Source organism: Phaseolus vulgaris, chromosome 6 (genome assembly GCF_051622355.1).
Source record: "Phaseolus vulgaris cultivar YP4 chromosome 6, ASM5162235v1, whole genome shotgun sequence".
NCBI lineage: Eukaryota > Viridiplantae > Streptophyta > Magnoliopsida > Fabales > Fabaceae > Phaseolus > Phaseolus vulgaris.
This window is the reverse complement of record NC_143503.1, coordinates 27372163-27393842: the sequence shown is the minus strand read 5'-3', so window position 1 is coordinate 27393842 and position 21680 is coordinate 27372163. Positions and strand designations below refer to the sequence as shown.

The following is a 21680-nucleotide window of genomic DNA, read 5'->3' as shown; positions in this document are numbered from 1 at the left end:
ATACGGATACAGACACTGACACGATGTAGACACGAAAATACGCATAATCTAAAAAATATAGGATACAGGGACACGGATCTATATATTATATAATTTTGAATATAAATTGAAAAATAAATATTTATGTGCAAAAGTATGTTTCAAATTCTTTTGGAAGCAAGAAGATATTTTTCATGACTGGTTCAAAAGAATTTATTCCTTATTTTTATAATTATAATACAAATTTATACAATAAAATTGAGTTTTTAGAAAATTATTATATTTATACCTTTTAAAACTATGTTAGAACCGTGCTAGAATTTTCAAAAATCCAACAAATATTCTTTTAATTGAACACTTCACCGATAAGTGTCCTACGAGTGTTAATGACAGAGAAAGACCCAGTTGAAGTGATTCGGCAAGCACTGTCGCAAACACTTGTCTTCTATTACCCATTTGCAGGTAGGCTTAGGGAGGGACCTCAACGCAAATTAATGGTGGATTGCACTGGAGAAGGAGCCATGTTCATGGAGGGTGATGCTGACGTCACACTGGCTGAGTTTGGTGATTCTCTCCAACCTCCATTTCCATGCTTTGATGAACTGCTGTACGATGTTCCTGGCTCACAACAAATTACCGACACTCCCCTTCTACTCGTACAGGTTCACTACGCACACTCATCAAACTAGAACATTTTGATTCATTTTTTAGATTTTTTTTTAAATTTTAAAAACTGAAATTCTGATATAATTATATGTTACTTCCAAATTAAATTCTGTCAAAATCCACCATGTTTTGAAATTTGTTTTTAAAAAATAAAATATAAAAAACAATTCAAATGTGCTTTCTAGTCTAGATTTCAGATCTATTGAATTGGGAGTCTTAGGAATTCAAATGTGCTTTCGTTTTAATGAATATTATTATCATTTGTTTAATTTTATTTTATGTTTGATATTAGTTATCTAAAATCCATGATGAGTAAGGGAAAAAAATTGTTTTAATTTATAAAATGTAAGTTTCACGGCTTTCCACTGGTTTTAATTTTAAGTTGATTTTTGGTTGTAGTTATCTGCAGTTAAATTTTTGTTTTATCCCTTTAACATTAAAAAATTATTTTAATTGAATAATATTATTAATAAATATTTGTGTTGCCTATCTAAGAGAATATTAAAATTCAGATTAGAACTTTTTATTAAAATCTTTAAATTCATTTTAATTTAAATAAATATACAATAATTTATGGCTGAGATAATCAGTGTAACTCCTATTTTAATACTGTTGAACTACATTTTAAAATCTTATTGTATTTATTATTTACTTATTTATTTTTTAATGCAGAAGTTATGGTAAGTACTCTAATAAAGTAAAAATATTCACAACTTCAATTTGGAGAAGAAATTGTTAACTAACTCTCAAACTCAGATAACTTAAATAAATGCTCGAGTGACACACTCTAAGTGATTACTTATATATATATATATATATATATATATATATATATATATATATATTAATTTGGTAATGGATGTGAGAATTTAATTAAAACATTTATAAGTAGCTTGTTTCTTTTAGTTATTGAAGATGGAACATAAATGCAGGTAACACGACTTAAGTGTGGTGGTTTCATCTTAGTCGTTCGCTTCAACCACACTATGTTTGATGGTTTTGGTTACCAACAATTCATTAACGCTTGGGCCGAAATAGCTAGAGGAGTAACCAAACCTTCCATTGCACCAGTATGGGGTAGGGAACTTCTAATGGCAAGAGATCCACCTCGCATTACATTTAACCATCGCGAATACGAGCAAATCCAAGATAACCTCCCTTCTTCCAACCACAACTTGATTCAACGATCATTCTTCTTTAGAACCCTCGACATAGCTGCACTTCGCAAATTGATTCCCCAACACCTTCAACATTGCTCCACATTTGATCTTATCACAGCATGCCTATGACGGTGTCGCACAAAAGCAATGCAAATAGAGGCAGATGAGGATGTTCGCATGATGTGCATAGTCAATGCACGTGGTCGGTTCAATCCTCCACTACCGGATGGTTACTACGGCAATGCCTTTGCATATTTGGCGGCAGTAACGAGTGCAGGAAAGCTTTGCAGAAACCCATTTGGGTATGCGGTGGAGTTAATAAATAAAGTGAAAGGTGAGATGAAAGAAGAGTACTTGCAGTCTGTTGCAGACCTGATGGTGATGAAGGGACGAAGTTTATTATTCACAACTGTGAGGTCTTGTATTGTGTCATATTTGGCACGTGTGAATCTTAGAGCAGTGGATTTTGGTTGGGGTAAGGCTGTGTATGGTGGAGTGGCCCAAGCTGGGGCTGGGAGCTTTCCAGGAATATCGTATTTCTGCTCGGCTAAGAATGGAAAGGGAGAAGAAGGTATAATATTTTCGATTTTCTTGCCTGCGGAAGCTATGGAAAGGTTTGCCAAAGAGTTTAATCACATGCTTTGCAACCAAAATCAACCTCAAAGCACTTTATAATGTCCACCCTAGGTCATTCTCATGATATAGAGAAGAGAAGTAGATATAGTGTGTTATATCATTATTATGTATTCTGAAGAACATTGTACTGGTTTGTTGTGAAAAATATCAATGGACTTTTTTTTTAGCAAATCAATGTTTTGTTCTTTTAAAGATTGACTAAAGAAGGATAGAGATTGGTGGAACATGGTCCTGAGTTCATGTCAGTTATATTTATGATTTTGCCTTCATCGTTTGCTTGATTCCACTTTTTCATTGATATTTGATACTTAGCACAATGTGGTGTCCATGTATGTCAATTGGAAAAAAAATTATAAACAACGCTCTTACACTTTGTCAATAAAAAAAATTAACATTCTTGAACATGGGGAAATGAAATTTTTTAATTTGGTCCTTATACATGAGAGATTTAAGTATTTACAACATAATTTACTACAGAATAGGAAAAATATTACACATGCTTACTATTGTTGACAAAGTTAGTTTTTCTCTAAATTTTATATTTGACTAAAAAAGTATTAATACTTGGAAAGTCTTCCTTGCTTGCTCATAATGGTTTCTGCTTCGTTTTCTCTTCTTACATTGTGTTTGTTTTTAGATATATGCAATGAAGAGGGAGGAGGAGCAATTGCTTATTGTGTTTGTTTAAGTGGAGAAAAGGATGAAGGAGAGGGTGGGAGCATTTTTTTTATTTTTCACATAAATGAAGAGATTTGCAATGATACTACATACAATTTTTACATTTTATCCACATACCTTTTACATACATTTTCTAACTATTAATAATATAAATTATTCAAACTATTAATAATATTAATTATTTTATTATTATTATTATAATTATAATTATATATACAATATATAAAAATAAATATTACATAAATTTATTTAATAATTTTAAAAATATTATACTATTAATAACATATAATTATAAATAATAAAGATAATAAAAATATTATAATATCAACAAAACATGTATAGTTATATAAAATAAAAAATATATATAATAATAAATATTATTTTCATAAATTTTAGTATATTTAATAAATTTATTTCAATTTAGCACAAAAATATTTTCTATTATATTTTTTAAAATTTTATTAAAAAATACAAGTAATTATGAATATTATATATTAGAAAAATTAATTAACTCAAATCTAAATAAAAAATATATCATAATTCATTCTTTAAATATTTTTTAATAATATAGATAAATTTATAAACTTACATTTTATACCTTTAAAATAATTTTTAAATTCTCTCCCAACTATCACATCACTCACAAATCTCATTAATATTGTCTTTGGATTAAGGAGAGGATTATTGAAGAGAAAAGAGAAAGAATTTGTGAGGATCAAAGATGAAGTGTAAGGATTAGAGAGGTTGTTTGAATTGAGGAATGATAGAGTGAATTTGTGATGATAGTTTATTGAAATTTATAAGTGATTTGATAGTTGAGAGAAAATTTAAAAATTATTTTAAAGATGTAAAATGTAAATTTACTATCCTTATTATTACAAAATATTTGAATAATGAATTATGATATATTTTTTTTGTATAGTTTGAATTAATTAATTTTTTTTAATATATAATATACATAATTACTTGTATTTTTCAGTAACAAATAAAAAATTAAATAGAAAATATTTTTGTGTTAAATTGAAATAAATTTATTAAATATATTAAAAATTATAAAAATAATATTTATTATTATATATATTTTTATTTTTATAACTATATATATTACTGATATTATAATTTTATTTTATTATTTATAATTATTTTTTATTATTAATAGTATAATTAAAAAAAAATTGTTAAATAAATCTATGTAATATATAATTTTGTATATTGTATATTATAATAAAATGCATGTCCAATAATATTTGGGTAAAATCCAATAATCCTACATAGAAAAAACACATTTTTTCATTTTGTGAAGATTGAAAAATCACTCTCATCACCTCCATCATCCACTCCCACACTCTCAAAACCCCTAAAACAAACAGAAGAAACACTCTCTCCCTCTCCTCCCTCCTCATACCTAGAAACAAACACAGCATAAATCATTATCAGAAATCCACTTTATCATTCATCAATCCAAACAGTCTCACCTATCCTCTCTAATCCTCACAACCTACAAATTTCCTGCCAAATCCAAACCGAGCATTAGTATCTCTTAGAACATTAATAAAATGAGAAAACTTACACCTCTATCATTGCAATATGACTTGTGCTACCAATGGTAGCTTTAAAATATAGCAGGCACCAATAGATTAAAGTAAATATCGCCTGGGGGCAAAACTACCATCCACTATGCTAATATGCAGTTTCCATAATTAGCATTTATTCGCTCAACAAACATACATAAAATAAAAGCATAGCTACAATTATCAGAAGAATATGATCATCAGTCACAACCTTTTTAGTATAAATTCGAAATATAAACCATTGAGTAAACGAAGCCATAGCTACAATCAACAGCGTTACAGTTTCAACTAATAATGCCTGTCAGTGGCCAATTATCAGAATTGCATATTGAGTACACTCAGACTGGATATCAAATGACTAATTTGAAGAAATGAGAATAATATTATTAGCAATTAACAATTAACAAAATTTCACTAAGTATATATGCACCTGGACAACATAATTTATATGGCCAGATATTTAACGCACAATTCAAATTTACAGTGTTTTTGTTGTCATCTCTAAATGAAACTACCTGATTCCTGAAAAGCACCCCACTATGCCAGTATGATTCCTACTAATTCTCAAAAGAGTCAATTAAGAAACCTTCTTCATGCCAGATGCAGACGATGCCGTGTCCAGCACAAGTATGCCTGCCGGCTAGATATAGCTCAAAATTTACAGTAACAAATCTCCACTAAAGAAAAAACTATCAAAGCAGCTTTGGAGAATGTCACTAAATTTGGTGATAAATGACGGCTCAAAATTTACAAATTCCTATAATACCACAATTCAATGCAGGTAACCCAAGAAGAATTCGTGCCCAGAAGTATTTTACATAATCACAAGAAAACCTGCAAGTATTAATCATAATTCATTATAAGGTCTGCAATGCTTTCCAAAATGGCAAACATAAATCATATATATATACACACACATATATCCCACTAGGTGATGCGTGTATTGGAAAAAACAAAATTCAGTATACAAAGTGAAAATATTTTTCTTCCAACTTATTTTTCTTCTATATGTAAAACTTACGTAAAAGGTGAGAAAGCAGAAGAAATGGTTATGCAATGCATCAAAATTTAAAAGTTACTTGTGGTACCAATAATGAACATTCAGACATGGTTAAACCCAACTTTCATCCAATCTGAAAGAGAACAAATTATATATAAAAATTAGGCTTTGTCAACAAAAAGATCACTTATATCAACATTCACATCATTTAAAAAAGAAATACTATTCTAAAATAACTATTTCCTCTTTCCAGTTGGCAGTAAATAACATTTACAGAATACGAAAAATACAGGAATGAAAATTCATAAAAGCATTAATATCATATTGTAGCTCAGAAAAGCCAAGTTTCAATTACCCACCTCTGATGCATCATGCAATTTGTAGTCACCTGCCTTGAACTAGTCTGTAATTCAGAACCAAGTCATCTGATTTCTTCCATATATAAGCTCGCACTGTGGCTAAACTCATTTCAGGAGACAGCACCTGAAAATAAACCAAAAAGCTAGTTGGCTAAATGCACATTATTTTAATGAAAAATAGCATATCATACAAAGCAAAGCCAACAGTGAACCAAATAAAACATTGAATCAATTTGGGACAAACAATCTTTAAAAAATTGCAATCATCCTCAAACCAATCAAAGGCATACATAGTAAGATAAAAAAAAAAAAAAAAAACTTGCTTAAAAATATGAAATTGAAAAAAAAGTTGGTAACACACAAGAACAGTCAAAACTAGACATCAAATATAAGCAATGTGATCTATTTTAAGACTTAAATACAATACTCAAGGCTGAACAAGGAGTTTAGACAATATCTTGTAATTGAATTTTGTAATTACCGGCCTAAATTAAATTGCTATGTCAGATGTTATCTTCAGAGAATATCATAAGATGAACAGATTTTTGGATTTCAACAGACTTTCTCCATACTTAAATTCTTAACCTACTATCTACACTGTCATTAATTCTTAACCTACTATCTACACTGTCATAAGATCGCTTATAACAGAACATATTGCTTGCCTGGTCGTTGCACAATATTTCAACAGAAGGTTTAAGCTTTTGCCAAGGCTGAAATCCAGATCGAAAAGATCCATCGCCAACTACTTGATGCTGTGACTGTGACGCAGCAAGACCAGCGGAAAAACTAGATTCAGCATTTAAGCTATCCACAGGTTTGTCAAGCACCATCTTCTCTATTACATAATTAATAACCTAAACCAACCAAAAGAAGAGAAAGTTGATCATTCAAAAATGCATCAGCATCCGTGAGAAAAATGTGTACAGAATCTACACATGCATGCACGCACAAAAACTCAAAACAAATAATACTTTTGGAAAGCATGATAAAAGGCATCTTAACAACACATCCAAATATTATTAATGCAATTATTAGCACCAATTGTCAATTAATATAAACATAAAAGCTTACTTTGTGAATTCTTAATATACGTGGGGCACTTAGCTTCCCTTGTGTGAGGATCTGGACTGAAGAGCCTTCACAAGGTTGCAAATAGAAACTGCATCTGTGGTTATCACAAAAGAACATATATCAAAGTGAGCATACGTAACTAGTCTGAGATTACATCATACTCCGATTCAAATTCATAGACATGACCATTGCTAATCTATATCTATAAAAGTAAGAAAATAATTTAACATGATCATGGAAATAAACACTAGAAGTACAAAATAGGTTTGAAGATACTGTGTTGTTGAGTACATCGATGATTCCAAGTCAACAGATACCACAGAATTAATAGAAAGATAGATTCCTTTGACTTTTTAACCATATATCAATTGATGTCATTTACAAGAGGCATGTTAAGTACCACCATATTTTTTTTCATGTGATTAAAAAATATTAATCATCAGAATTAGGAAATTATGCTACATTAACTTAATAAACAAATTGTCACAAGCATGGTTTAATACTTTCAACTACTACCATGTGTTTAAAAGCAACCTTTTAAGGAAGGATAAATTGAAGAGGAAGGTAAACTTACTTAGTATTTTCTCTGGGAGGTAACCGATTATTCAAAACACAGTCCAGACACCACCAGGGGAAGTCTTTATCATCCTTGGTTCCGTCTAAATCAGTAGTTTTTTTCCTCCATGGACCTCCATGAGTGCCCTCGGTAATAATGGAAGGTGGGGAGGTAACTGAGAATTCAAACGGAGGATAAACCATAGCATCATTATCAGAACTACCATCAACCTCAATTCTTGAATGGGTACTACTTCTTGAAGCAGTATCCTTTCCAGATAATAACTCCCCATTAGCTGGAGCTGAGGATCCAGATCTTTGCTTTCGTTTTCTCAACCAAGAAGCAAGTAATCCTTTAAGGGTTTCTCGAGCCAAATTAACCTGCAAAAAATACCAGGCATTTATGAATTGTTGATAGAAAACTAATGAAAACATTTTCATTGTCATTGTATTATTTCTTGAAAGTTGAAACTATAGAAGAGCATAACAGAACTCGGCCAATGTCAGTTCAACAGATCATAAAGAAACTTAAATACTTCCACCACGTCCACTATACTAGGAATAGTGACAGGAATCATTTCAGATTGAGTAACAATTCGGAGAAAGATAGTTTGATGGTTATGTGCCACTAAAATGGATCCCATGAAGATAAATTGGTTGACAATTGCACAAGACTAGACATCAACTATAGCCAGCAGTAGCAAGTAAATGGTTGCATAAAAGTAGACAATAATTGTTACAGCATACCAAAAAATAGGAGAAAAATTAATATAATCAGGAATTTAAGATCAGGCCAGGTACATCACTCGTGATAACAAAGTCATTACCTTATCATCTTCAGGCTTGCCTACGATATTAAGATCTGCTGAGTACATCTCTGCATGAAAACATTGGGGAGTGTCTAAATGAACTGACAAACTTCCAAGCCTGGTATCCACGGTGAACCATGCCGGAATGCTAACCTAAAGCAGCATCAGAAGAAAATTAAAAGTCAGCTTGAATAAAAAAAAACTACTGGAAATCATTATGTTTTCTTACCAACTAAAAAATATAATTATTAAAAATGGAATCCATGACTTAAGTTGGTAATCGTACCATCTCAAATAGCTCTTCCTTTTTGTCCTCAAACGAAACCTAGATAGATAGTCCACAAGAAAAGCATGAGCTATTAGGAACACATGAGTCCTATCATCAGCTATAGTAGAAATTTGTGAAAATATAACTCATTGCAGCCAATCTACTTCCCTATCAAATAAGATTCCCATGTGTTAGATATTATTAGATATAATTAGATATTATTTGATATTATAGATATTGTTAGATATCTCATATTTATGTAATGGGCTTAGCCCATATGTTTCTTTTTCCTATATAAACATAACCCTATGTGTTCAATATACACAAGGGATTTACCCTATTCTTTCTTTTCTTTTAATATGGTATCTAGAGCATAAGGTTAGAGTTTAGGGTTTAGGGTTTAATTTTTATTGGTGAATCCACTATTCACTGGAATTTTCCAGCCACCACCCCCACTGTCTCGCCGGACCTTCGCCGGACCTTCACCGGACCTTCGCCGGACCTTCACCGGACCTTCGCCGGACCTTCGCCGGACCTTCGCCGGAGACGCCGCCGGAATCTCGCCGGAATCGCTGTCGGAGCCTTCATCTTTGTTGCTCCCGCCAATTAACCGGTGACTGGATTTGTCCTTATCTTTTATGGCTTCTTCCGCTTCCGCTGCCACTATGGCTTCTTCTTCAGTCATTATGCCGGATTCATCTATTTATACTAATTACGTCAATGTTCATCTTTCCATTGACAAATTGGATGGAACCAATTATGACACTTGGGCATCAGATATTAAATTATGGCTTAAGAGTCAAGGTTACGTTGATCATCTTACTCATCCTACTCTTGCTGAAAATGAGGTTGTTCGTTGGTCAAAAATTGATGCTCAATTATGCATTGTTATCAAATCGACCATTCACTCATCTTTAAAACAAATTTTTCGTACCTATGAAACATGTTCAGAAGTTTGGGAACAAGCAAAATTATTATACACCAATGATACTCAACGTCTTTATAGAGTGTGTCAAAATCTTCTCACAATTGTTGCTCCCAAACGTCTTGATGGTACAATGGCAGAATATCTAGGTAAACTTCATGCTCTTCTTCATGATTTTAATGAGTTATTACCTCCTGCCTCTACTCCTTCTCAAGAACTAGAACAAAGATCCAAGTTCTTCATGTTATTGGGTTTACATGGTCTTCCTGATGATTATTCTCACATTTGTGATCAAATTTTGGGATCTCCTATTGTGCCCAATTTTACTTCCACTTGTTCTACCCTTTTGCGCGTGCCAGGTAAACACACCGCTGATATAACGTCTCATGTTGATGACTCTTCTGCTTTAGTATCTCAGCATAATGATCGTACTCGCCCTCACAAGCCGGGCAAAGGGCGTCACAAGTGTGACCATTGTGGCAAACTTGGCCACAAAATTGACAGATGTTATGCCTTACATGGTCGTCCTCCTAGATCTGTTGCGGTTGCTCAAATTACCCCAAGCCAGCCTGCTATTTTCAATGAATTTCTTAAATGGTATGAGGATCGTCAGAACCCTAGTTCCACGGCTTCTGTTGCACATTCAGGTACATCTTTTGTTGGCCTCACTCACTCCACTTCCCATGGCCCTTGGGTTCTAGATTCAGGTGCCACTGATCACATTACTGGTAATAAATCTTTTTTCTCTTCCCTATCTACTACGGGTTATTTACCTTCAGTTACCATGGCCAATGGATATAGGGTACCATCACATGGTGTTGGTACTATTAATCTTTTTTCATCTTTATCTATTGATAATGTTCTTTATGTCCCTGGGTCTCCATTTAACTTATTATCCATTAGTCGTCTCACTCGTTCCCTTGACTGTGTTATTTCTTTTACCAAAGATTCTGTTACTTTACAGGACCGGAGTTCGGGACGGATGATTGGCACCGGATGTGAGTCTCATGGACTTTATCAACTACAGATCTCTGCACATGTTGGCGCAATTATGGATTCTCCATCTCTCATTCATGCTCGGTTGGGTCATCCTAGTCTTGCCAAGATGCAACAGCTTGTTCCAAGTTTGTCTAATGTGTCTACTTTATCGTGTGAGTCGTGTCAGTTAGGGAAACACATTCGTAGTTCTTTTCCTCGTAGTGTCTCACAACGTGCTTCATCTCCTTTTGCCTTAGTTCACTCTGACATTTGGGGACCAAGTCGTATTAAGTCTAATTTAGGATTTCAGTATTTTGTTACTTTTATTGATGATTATTCAAGATGTACTTGGGTATTTTTAATGAAAAACCGTTCTGAGTTGTTTTCTATATTTCAAATATTTTACAATGAAATTAAAAATCAATTTGGAATTTCCATCCGAATTTTGCGCAGTGATAATGGACGTGAGTATCTTTCTCATTCTTTTAAAAATTTTATGGCTTCATGGTATTCTTCATCAAACTTCATGTGCTTATACACCTCAACAAAATGGGGTAGCTGAGCGTAAGAATAGACATCTTGTTGAAACAACTCGTACTATTTTAATCCATGGTGATGTTCCTCAGCGTTTTTGGGGTGATGCTGTTCTTAGTGCATGTTATCTCATTAATCGCATGCCATCTTCAGTTTTAGATAACAAAATTCCTCATTCTATTTTATTTCCACATGACCCTCTCCACTCTTTACCTCCCAAAGTTTTTGGGTCCACATGTTTTGTTCATAATTTTAGTCCTGGTCTTGATAAATTATCTCCTAAGTCACACAAATGTGTCTTTTTAGGGTTCACTAGATCACAAAAAGGATATAAATGTTTCTCACCGTCTTTAAACCGTTATTTTATTTCAGCAGATGTCACCTTCAGTTAATCTTCCCTTTACTTTAAGTCTTGTCCTTCTCCTTCAATTTCTTCATCTAATCAAGTTAATATTCCTCTTGTTGTGCCTAGTGCACCTAACAATTCACCACCGCCGCCAACTCTTCAGGTGTATAGTCGTCGTCAACCGTCTCATCGTCCATCAGCAGACTCTATTCTGGTGCCAACACCTCATCCCCCTCCGGCTCTTATAGTTGAACCTCCGACTGTTGAACCTGATCTTCCTATTGCTATCCGTAAAGGTATACGTTCTACTCGTAATCCCTCTCCACATTATACTGCTTTGAGTTACCATAGACTATCTCAACCCTTTTATACCTGCCTTTCGTCTATTTCTTCTGTCTCCATTCCAAAATCTGTAGGTGATGCCTTAGCCCATCCTGGTTGGCGTCAGGCCATGCTTGATGAAATGAATGCGCTTCAGAATAATGGAACTTGGGAACTTGTTCCTTTACCATCTAGGAAATCTGTTGTTGGTTGCAGGTGGATTTTTGCTATCAAAGTTGGTCCTGATGGTACTATTGATCGTCTCAAAGCTCGTCTTGTGGCTAAGGGTTATACCCAAATTTTTGGTTTAGACTATGGTGATACTTTTTCTCCAGTAGCAAAGATGGCCTCTGTTCGCTTATTCATAGCTATGGCTGCTCTTCAACAATGGCCTCTTTATCAACTGGATGTTAAAAATGCTTTTCTTAATGGGGATTTGCAGGAAGAAATTTATATGGAGCAACCTCCCGGTTTTGTTGCTCAGGGGGAGTCTTCTGGATTGGTATGTCGTCTTCACAAATCCTTATATGGCCTCAAGCAGTCTCCTAGGGCTTGGTTTGGAAAATTTAGCAATGTTGTTCAACAATTTGGTATGACTCGCAGTGAAGGCGATCATTCAGTTTTTTATCGTCACTCGAGTGCTGGGTGTATCTATCTTGTAGTATATGTTGATGACATTGTTCTTACAGGCAGTGATCACCATGGCATCTCACAAGTAAAACAACACCTTTGTCAACACTTTCAGACCAAAGATCTTGGCAAACTCAGATATTTCTTGGGGATTGAGGTAGCACAATCCAATACTGGTATTGTTATCTCTCAAAGAAAATACGCATTAGATATTTTGGAGGAAATTGGGTTGATGAATTCGAAATCTGTTGATACTCCCATGGATCCCAACGTCAAGCTTCTACCCAATCAGGGGGAGCCTCTTTCAGATCCTGAGAAGTACAGGAGATTAGTTGGAAGATTGAACTATCTCACTGTTACTCGTCCTGATATTTCCTTTGCAGTCAGTGTGGTGAGTCAATTTCTTAATTCTCCATGTGAAGATCATTGGAATGCAGTCATTCGTATAGTGAAGTACATTAAAGGCTCTCCTGGAAAAGGTTTGTTATATGGTCATAATAACCATACTAAATTCGTTTGTTATTCAGATGCTGATTGGGCAGGATCTCCATCTGATAGAAGGTCAACTTCTGGTTATTGTGTCTCCATTGGTGATAACTTGATCTCTTGGAAGAGCAAGAAACAAAGTGTTGTGGCAAGATCTAGTGCAGAAGCAGAATATAGAGCTATGGCCTCGGCTACTTGTGAGCTTATTTGGCTTAAACAATTACTTAAAGAATTGCAATTTGGAGAGGTTAGTCAAATGACACTGATATGTGATAATCAGGCTGCTCTTCATATTAGCTCAAATCCAGTTTTTCATGAAAGGACAAAACATATTGAGATTGATTGTCATTTCATTCGAGAAAAGATTATATCAGGAGATATCAAGACTGAGTTTGTTAATTCAAATAATCAATTAGCAGATATTTTTACTAAACCCTTACGAGGACCTAGGATTGATTACATTTGTAACAAGCTGGGTACATATGATCTATATGCACCAGCTTGAGGGGGAGTGTTAGATATTATTAGATATAATTAGATATTATTTGATATTATGAGATATTATAGATATTGTTAGATATCTCATATTTATGTAATGGGCTTAGCCCATATGTTTCTTTTTCCTATATAAACATAACCCTATGTGTTCAATATACACAAGGGATTTACCCTATTCTTTCTTTTCCTTTAATACCATGCATGTTAGAAAATGAAAATTCAATAAGTTGTCACCTTTCCGTAATCTTCAATCACAACACCTTTGGTAATCTCCCATAGCTTCACTGAACCAGATGCATCCTATACAGAGAATTATTAACCAGTTAAGAAAGTAACAGAAAGGATATTAATTTCACACAAAAATGGATGACACAATGGAACTATCAATATGCATGGCACAAAAAATTACCAGAAAACACCACTATTACCTTCGTCAACACATGCCTCTTATTATTCAAAACTTCATGTTGTACTATTGCAGGTGTACCCAGGATAGTTAAGGTAGGTTCTTTATATACAGGAACCTATTAAAATTATTAATTTTGACAACAAAAGGACAGTTATTAGTTCTGCAGAACAGAAAGAACCAAAGAAAAATATTTTCAACAAAATTTGTTAAGACAAATTGTCATATGCACAAAGTGGAAGTACTAATATTAGATATGTAAACTAACACGCTTAATACACAGATGTTCATATGCAACTGGTATGAGTACTCAGAGCAATGTCAGATGGTAATTATTTTCAAAAATGCATGTAACATACAGGGGTAGATCCTTCTAGAGACACTCTTGCCCTTGAAAAAGACAGGTTTCCTGCTAAAAAGGAATTGCCTCTTTGGAAAATCTTTTCAGGGTTGCATCCTTCAGCATGCCATCTGCGAACTGAAGAGTCTGTTGATGCAACCCATATGTTATCATCATGCAAAGCCAATTGAAGAATAGGGTGCTCGCCGGTGCAGAGCAAACTACTCTCTCTAGTTTGCAAATCTGTCAAGTATAACTTAGGATATAAAAGAATAGTGCATTAGAAAATGAGGTTCACAGGTTAAACGTAAAAAGGAGATGTCAAGTTATGCATAATGTAATAATAAAAAAATAGTTTGATGTTAATCTTGATGGAAGATTGCACTCACTGAAAAGTCTCTCCCTCCACTATAAACATGACTAAATGTTGGGGTGCTGGCAAGTGCCCAAACTGAATCTGTATGAACAGCATAAGAATGCACACATCTCTGCTGACCAATATCCCAAAGCCTATCAAGAAAGATGGATTATTAGTCAACCAAAAACAAAACAAATACAAATGCTTATAACTCCATACACGTGCATTACCTTATCATAGAGTCTGAAGATCCTGATAAACAATATCTGCAATAATGAAAATCGGAAAATCACAGCTGACTTGTTGGAGAAAACATATTTAATTTAACAGGATATGTTGGGTAAGAAGGAAAGAAATAGAGTGTGAGGAAATGAGTAGAAAAGAAAAGAACACAAAATAGGTGAGAAATAGAGTAGAAATTGATGTGATCATATGAAGAGGAAGCACTTCAAGGAGAAGATGAGAGGTTGGAAGGAGAAGATCCTTCTCAAGGAGTTCTTACAAGGGATGTGGCAAAAGAGAAAAAGGATGAAAAATAAAGAAAAATTTCAAAGGAAGATTTACTAGGAAGCTGAAAGAGCTTGAACAGAAAATTAGAAAGCATAATACTTTAAATTCATTTTGGAATTTCTAGTATACTTTAGTGGTTTCTATTTGTAACTTTTTGGAAGTTTTTAGAATATTCTAGTAGTTTCTAGAAGGCTGGAGATGAGCACAAGAAGTGGGAAGATACATGAACTCACTTAACTAACTCCTCATTGAGGAGGTTAAGCAAGTTCATGTACCTAACCACTTCATCATGTGGAAATTATAACATCCTCCACATATCACCAGCAATAGTACACACCACATGCAAGATGCATTCGCAATGGGTTGTTATCTTTTCTTTAAATGTTTCTTTGGATGGTTCTTGAACCCCTCTCTATCCATAAATAAAGGGATTCTCCCGTGTAATGTTCACACTTGAAATTGAATGAAATATAATTTTGTAACATTTTAGTGTCTTGAGAGTATGATACTTTTCTTGTGGTTCTTATCTTGAATAGTTTCTTCAAGTGGTAAATCCTCTTGCACTTTAATTTTTCATTTTACTTATTATTTTCTTATGGAGTTTGCCGTACCTATCATCAATGCAACTACATGGAGAGTTCTTTTCTTTCTTTGAGTTGAATAGATCCTTCACAAGTTCAAGAGGACTCCATAAAACATGAAGGTTGTTTAGTTGAAGAGAATTTACTTTTACAATGATATTTTTCTTTTTTATTATTAATATTATTTATTTATTTATTATCAAAATAAGGTTTGAAAAAAAAAACTCAAGCCCCCATATTGATTATGGGCCCTGCATAATTGATTAAGGGAGTGTTTTATAACTGGAACACCCTTATCACAACATAATGGATTATGTTGTGCTTCATGACAAATTTCCCAACTTTTCTTTGTTGTTTTGCGTGCAAAAATAAAAGTTGGTCCCATGCTGATTATTTTTATTGCTTCACACTTCTCCCTTACCAAAGTACCCACTTTCGTTCTTTCTTTTTCCCTTCCTTCCTCTTCCCCACTTTTTTTCACTTACAAAACTCACCCTTAACAAACTTATCCAATGAAAAGATACATGACTGCATACAAAGAAATGAAAACCCAACAGAATTTCATCCACCATATGATTGACTATTAAATAAGTCCACTGTAACCTAGCCAACGGAAGTGATAAGTTATTCATGTTAGTTATTACCTATATGTTGTGGGAAAATAGAAATGTCAAATGAGAAAGATCAATGCAGAGAGTATGAGAGAATTTTGATATTAAAAAGATTACCAAAAGGAGGGAAAGCAAGTTACCAACTTTAAAATATAAATGTAAACTGAAAATTGCAACTAAACTCGGATATCCACTCCACAAACCTGCCGCTAGAATCCAGAAGCAGAGCCCTGATGTTATCAGTGTGCCCTCTTAGCTTTAGGGTCTTTGATCCTGACCTTGTGTCCCAGACACGAACAACCTAGACAACCCAAGAAAAATGGAAGAATAAATAAACCATGGTCAGAGACAAATTCCCTATAACTCAAGCTACTACAGTGCAAACAAACCAACTCTAACATCAAAACACTAAGAAGCCTTGACAAGTAGAGCATATGGCACATTGTACCTTTTCTGTGCCTCCAGAGACAAGAATTGTTCCACTTTCATTCATAGCCAAAGCATAGACAGAATCTTTATGGCCTTTGGCTGAAATTGGAATATATCCCTGAGTTTGAGTAGTGTGCATAGACATATTGTCATTTGAGTTAATAGTACGCAAGCTTGTCAATGGTAGTAAGTTGCCAGAACCATTGATACCATTTGAAGATTCATCCCCCGTAGCATCATTACTCTTAGAGACAGGAGCAATGGCAGACTCGATATCCCATATAAAAACCTCCCCACCAAGGCCACCAGAGGCAACAATATTGCTCTAAAAAGCATGACACTATTAAAGAATCAAAGAATGGACTTGACACTGATAATTCAACCAAAGTATCTATCCATTTCAATGTGGAACATGCAGAAGTAATAAATGATTTTTTCTTATGCACTTAATAAGAAACATAAGATTGTACATTACATTTTTTCCTGCTGCTGCAAGACAAGTAACGTAGTCTGAGTGTTGCCGGAGAGTCCTTGTACAAGTTCCAAAGGACAAGGCATTCCATAGCTAACATATAAAAAGGAGTAAATAATTATGTAATTACTGGAATAATTTCAGAAGAGCAAGTACTAGTCGGAACAAAGAAAGCTAGCAATTAACAAACCTTAAGGTTTGTATCTGAAGAACAAGAAACGAGTGTACTATCACCAACAAGAACAGCATCATTAACCTGCAAGATTAAAATAGCATTTACATATTCAATTAACTTTAATGCTAATGAAACAGCCAAACAGGGATTTGGACTTTAGGGAGAAAACATAAAAGAAGAAGAATGATTATAAGTTCAGGAACGTTGATATATTGAACAAAGATTGCAGAATTTTTCTAGTAACATAAATTAATTAGAAAAAAAGGGGGATATTTTAAAGGAAAAAATGTCCAGGATACATTGCAGGATATTATGACTTTTACAATATAAGAGATGGAAATGTGACAAAAAGACAACCTAAAACTGAAGTTAAAGAATACAGTGATAATTTATCTAACACAAACAACACAATACAATACTCAATCAAATTTAGTTTCACACTTACACTTGCAGTTTTAGAAATTTTTGCACATGAGAACCAATGGTTTTTCATTGCCTTTTCCTTTTAAACCATATCTTTTCTAATAGAATTAAGCTTGTTAAACTTCAAGACAAAAGAACGCAACAAATCATTATAGACTGGGTGAAAGGATGTCTGATGAAAAATTCTACAATATAAAATAAATAAAATTCTATATCAAATTCAGACCATTACAAACCTACGTATGAAGGTGAATACTAAATATCACAACTCATCTTAATCAAAACATCAAATACAGCCCCCACAAAATCATAACCAAGATGATAAGATCTAAAGAATAAGGCATGCACATGGCATGGTCAATTGTTTTCCTATGTCACATCATATATTTCCTTACACCTTTTTATCTCATATCTGAGATTGAGCATAAAGCTTTTATAAAAGAAAGCATTATTAAAAATGTAACAGAAGTCCATACAAAAAATGCCTTGTGCAAGAAAAACCGGAAGGGGTAGGGGATCCATTGCAGATAATGCTTAATCAAGTAATCAAGATTTAAAAAACATGGTTATCTAACAGTAGCTACTATATTAGAACTAAGAAGTAAACAAAAAAAATGGAAGAGAAGAAAAATAAAATGAAAAATGAACATAAGTACCCAATCAACATGAGATTCAAAGGTAGCCGAGCATGTTGCTCTATCCACATCTAGTACCCATCGTTTTAGCCTGCCATCTCGACTCCCAGTGAAGAGATAATCAGACCCGTCAGATGATACAGATGTAAGTAAAGCCAAACAATTTATTCCTGCACAATGCTGCAGAAAAGAGTCAACTTAGAAGTAATTCTTGACCGTGCAACCAAGAATACTATCAAAATTGAAAGAATTTCAACCAAAACAATAAATCTTGATTTAAAGAAAATCCATACAATAACACCTTTCACAGCAAAATGCTAAGTACCTGGCAGAAAAGAAGCCAAGTGCTATATGAACTATAAATGAGGCTTTGATTGATCAGAAAGTAAAATCTAGGGAAAATATTAAAAAGAAGGTCAAAATATGCAAACCACTAAATGGGTCAACGTAAATAAAAGACAAAATAATATTACAAGGTAGGGAAAACCTCCATCTTGATCTTTATAGGAACATCAATTTGGTCCTCCAAAGGTGATCACGATTCACGTCCATTTGACTCTCAAAGAAAAGGTTTTAAAATCAAACTTGAGAAAATACTGTTTACTAGGACCCAATTGACCCAAATATTCACACCAGGGCACCATTTAACGTCATTAACCTTTCGAGGAGAACATTAAGTTTAAAAATCTTGCAGGGACCAAAGTGGGAATTCACCATATAATTTGAAGAATATTTTCCATCCAAGTAAGAAATAATTGTGTTCATTAAAAACATCCAATCAAGTTCAACTATTTAAAAGATAAACACAAATCAAATAAAAATTTTGCAACGATAAAGATGCAACTAATAGAATCAAACATTGAACTTGTCTATTTCCCTGGAACAAATAAAATACATAAATATATAATGAGTTCACCTTAGTGTCGTCAGAATCATTCAACACGTAGGTTAATCTCTTCTCCTTGCGAGGACGAGTTGAATTGTTTCCATTACTAGCACTACCCACCCGGTGCATTGCCGAAACTGAGATGTAAATAAATCACATAGCTTAAAAAATAACCCAGGGAATAAACTGAGATAGCAATGCCATTAACAGGAATTCTACTTAGGAGCATTTCAAATTGCATAAATAATAAAAAAAAATGAAGCAGTTTATGGATTATGACCATTTATTTTAAAAAAAGGGAAGCTTGCTGTGCAGAAAAACTCTCTCAGGGGCACATTTAATGACAGACACATCCAAACCGTATAATGTGAGAGCTCCTAGAAACAACCATAAAGAATTATATGTAACAGTAGATAATTATTATCAAATATTTTCAGCTATCATAAAAGATGGAGCTTAGTCGTCTCAATATCCCAAATATTAGTACTAAAATCTACAAGTCCAGACGTAGTTTTTCACATTTACTAAGGGGGTAATAGTCATAGCTTCAAGAAGCTAATAGTTATGGGTTCCTTGTCTAACTTCTCAACAGGTTCCCAAACACTCTACATCATTTCTTACAATAACTCCTAGTCAACCTCAGAATCCAGGCAAAGTTCAAAGTCGTTCTTCCAACACTGTCTGAATCTGAAGTCAAAGCATAATCGCGTACCAAACGCAGCGAATACTCAATGCAAATCAAATAAAAGCGCAGAGTTACGTAATCAATAACCAAATACACACCTAAAAGTCATAACATAGGAACACGAACACGCAGAAGCTACCAAAAACCCCAAATCATAGACAGAATTAACGGAAAGGGAGGAAAAAAGAGAGAATAAAAGATGAGGAAACGAAACCATAACCCTACGAAGGCAATCAGAAGGTTAAACAGTTCGCAAGAGGTATAAGCTAAAACAGAGCAATTATGAGATGCGATAAATTGGTGTGTGGAATTGAAAGAAGACAAAAAAGGAAGAAAAGTAAATGGAGTTGGAGAGGGAGAAAATGGAAGAGGAACGAACCGTGATGAGTGAGGAATTGGGAGCACTTGAAGTGGTTGTGTTCGTTGCAGTGGCGAGGTTTCGTTTCAAGGTTAGAGAGAGAGAGAGAGAAGGGTGAGGTAAGGTGAGGACAGCGAACGTGGGTGTAAAAATATGGGCATTGAGATTGGTAGATCCTCTGACCCGTTTTGAGCCTTCTTAATTGAGGGTAAGATGGTCTTTACACTTGTGTTGTGCTTATGCCCGATGATGTTAAATTTGCGTTTCATTAAATAAAACTAAACGGATTATCTTTTTAAAAAATTTAACAGCATATATTTTAAGGATGGATAAGTTTTTACTTTCTAAAATGGGATTAATTTGTTCCTTTCATTTTTTTTAAATAGTTTTTCTAACATTAAAATAATATGATTTTAATTTATAAATACTACTTTTAAAGGTTTTTTTTTAAATTATGGATGTAGGATAAAATCTGTTTTGAATTCATTTTAAATTCCGTGTTTAGAAACTCTTTTTTCAATTTTAAAAGACTAAATAAACTTTTTTCTGAAATTTGGGAAACCATGGTCATAATTACGTCGAGTTTTAGAAAATATTAACTTACTTAAACCTTTTTTAAATGCTATTTATTTTATTAAGTGTGATGGTAGTCATTTAATTAAATTGATTAAGGTTGTTATGATAACTTTTTCTATTTTGATGATATGGTGTATGAGAAAATTATGTTAGGACTATCTCGATAGTTAAAGATTTAACTTGTCTAGTGGAAAATTCGTCTAAAGTTTCAATGAATAATGATATATTGGATTTCATCGTGATTAAGTTTTTTGGTATTAATACTCGTAGTGGTAAAGTTTTTTGTCTTCTTCCGGTTAGATGGGAATTTCCTTTTCCATACTGGGTTAAAATTAACATTGATGGGCAACTAGAGGGTATTTGGTCTTGCTACTTGTGAAAGTATTTTTCGTAGGAGTATGATGGAGTTTATTTGTGTTTTCCCTGCGTTTCTTGAAGTTCAGACTACTATGGTTGCTGAGTTTTGTGAAGTTATATATGTTATGGAAGAAACTCAAAATATGGGGCTTACTAATGTCTGGCTTGAATGAATGTGATAATGTCTTGGTTTGTGTTGTATTTACAACTGTTAGGCCTAATGTTCCGTAGATGTTTCATAATCGATGGAATATTTGTCTTAATTACTGTAAAAATCAGGTTTATGGTTACTCACATTTTTCGTGAAGAGAATGTGTGTGTTGATAAGTTAACTAATTTAGGATTTATTCAAAGATAATCATTTCATTGGTATAATAAGTTTCCTTTTAACCTGTTCTTAAAAAT

At 33.5% G+C, this 21680-nt stretch overlaps 1 protein-coding gene and 1 pseudogene across 9 annotated transcripts; one reads left to right on the top strand and one right to left on the bottom strand.

Annotated features, from left to right (window-relative positions):
• Positions 1 to 402: 402 nt before the first annotated feature.
• LOC137833510 (benzyl alcohol O-benzoyltransferase pseudogene) lies at positions 403 to 2480 on the top strand (annotated as a pseudogene). The gene is made up of 2 exons (XR_016521756.1): positions 403 to 641; positions 1578 to 2480. The product of XR_016521756.1 is annotated as a benzyl alcohol O-benzoyltransferase pseudogene (transcript).
• A 2572-nt stretch (positions 2481 to 5052) lies between these two features.
• LOC137831755 (uncharacterized) lies at positions 5053 to 20509 on the bottom strand. 8 transcript variants are annotated; one of them, XR_011084478.1, is made up of 21 exons: positions 20364 to 20504; positions 19330 to 19436; positions 18739 to 18805; positions 18435 to 18593; positions 17371 to 17436; positions 17184 to 17273; positions 16728 to 17033; positions 16483 to 16580; positions 14808 to 14843; positions 14609 to 14729; positions 14239 to 14475; positions 13902 to 13997; positions 13708 to 13773; positions 8774 to 8812; positions 8506 to 8640; positions 7698 to 8059; positions 7124 to 7217; positions 6715 to 6906; positions 6050 to 6173; positions 5779 to 5823; positions 5053 to 5524 (listed from the first exon to the last, which is right to left on the bottom strand). XR_011084478.1 is itself a non-coding variant. In XM_068639561.1 (20 exons), exons 2-19 carry the CDS (start codon positions 19347 to 19349, stop codon positions 6075 to 6077), a joined length of 2283 nt encoding a protein of 760 aa, XP_068495662.1. In that variant the 5' UTR covers positions 19350 to 19436; positions 20364 to 20504; the 3' UTR covers positions 5053 to 5524; positions 6050 to 6074. The 8 variants fall into 8 exon arrangements, 3 of the variants coding, with proteins under 3 accessions (XP_068495662.1, XP_090159365.1, XP_068495661.1); XR_016521424.1 differs by having other exon boundaries at positions 18901 to 19436; positions 20364 to 20436; XR_011084477.1 differs by lacking the exon at positions 18739 to 18805 and having other exon boundaries at positions 20364 to 20507.
• Between the last annotated feature and the right edge of the window lie 1171 nt (positions 20510 to 21680).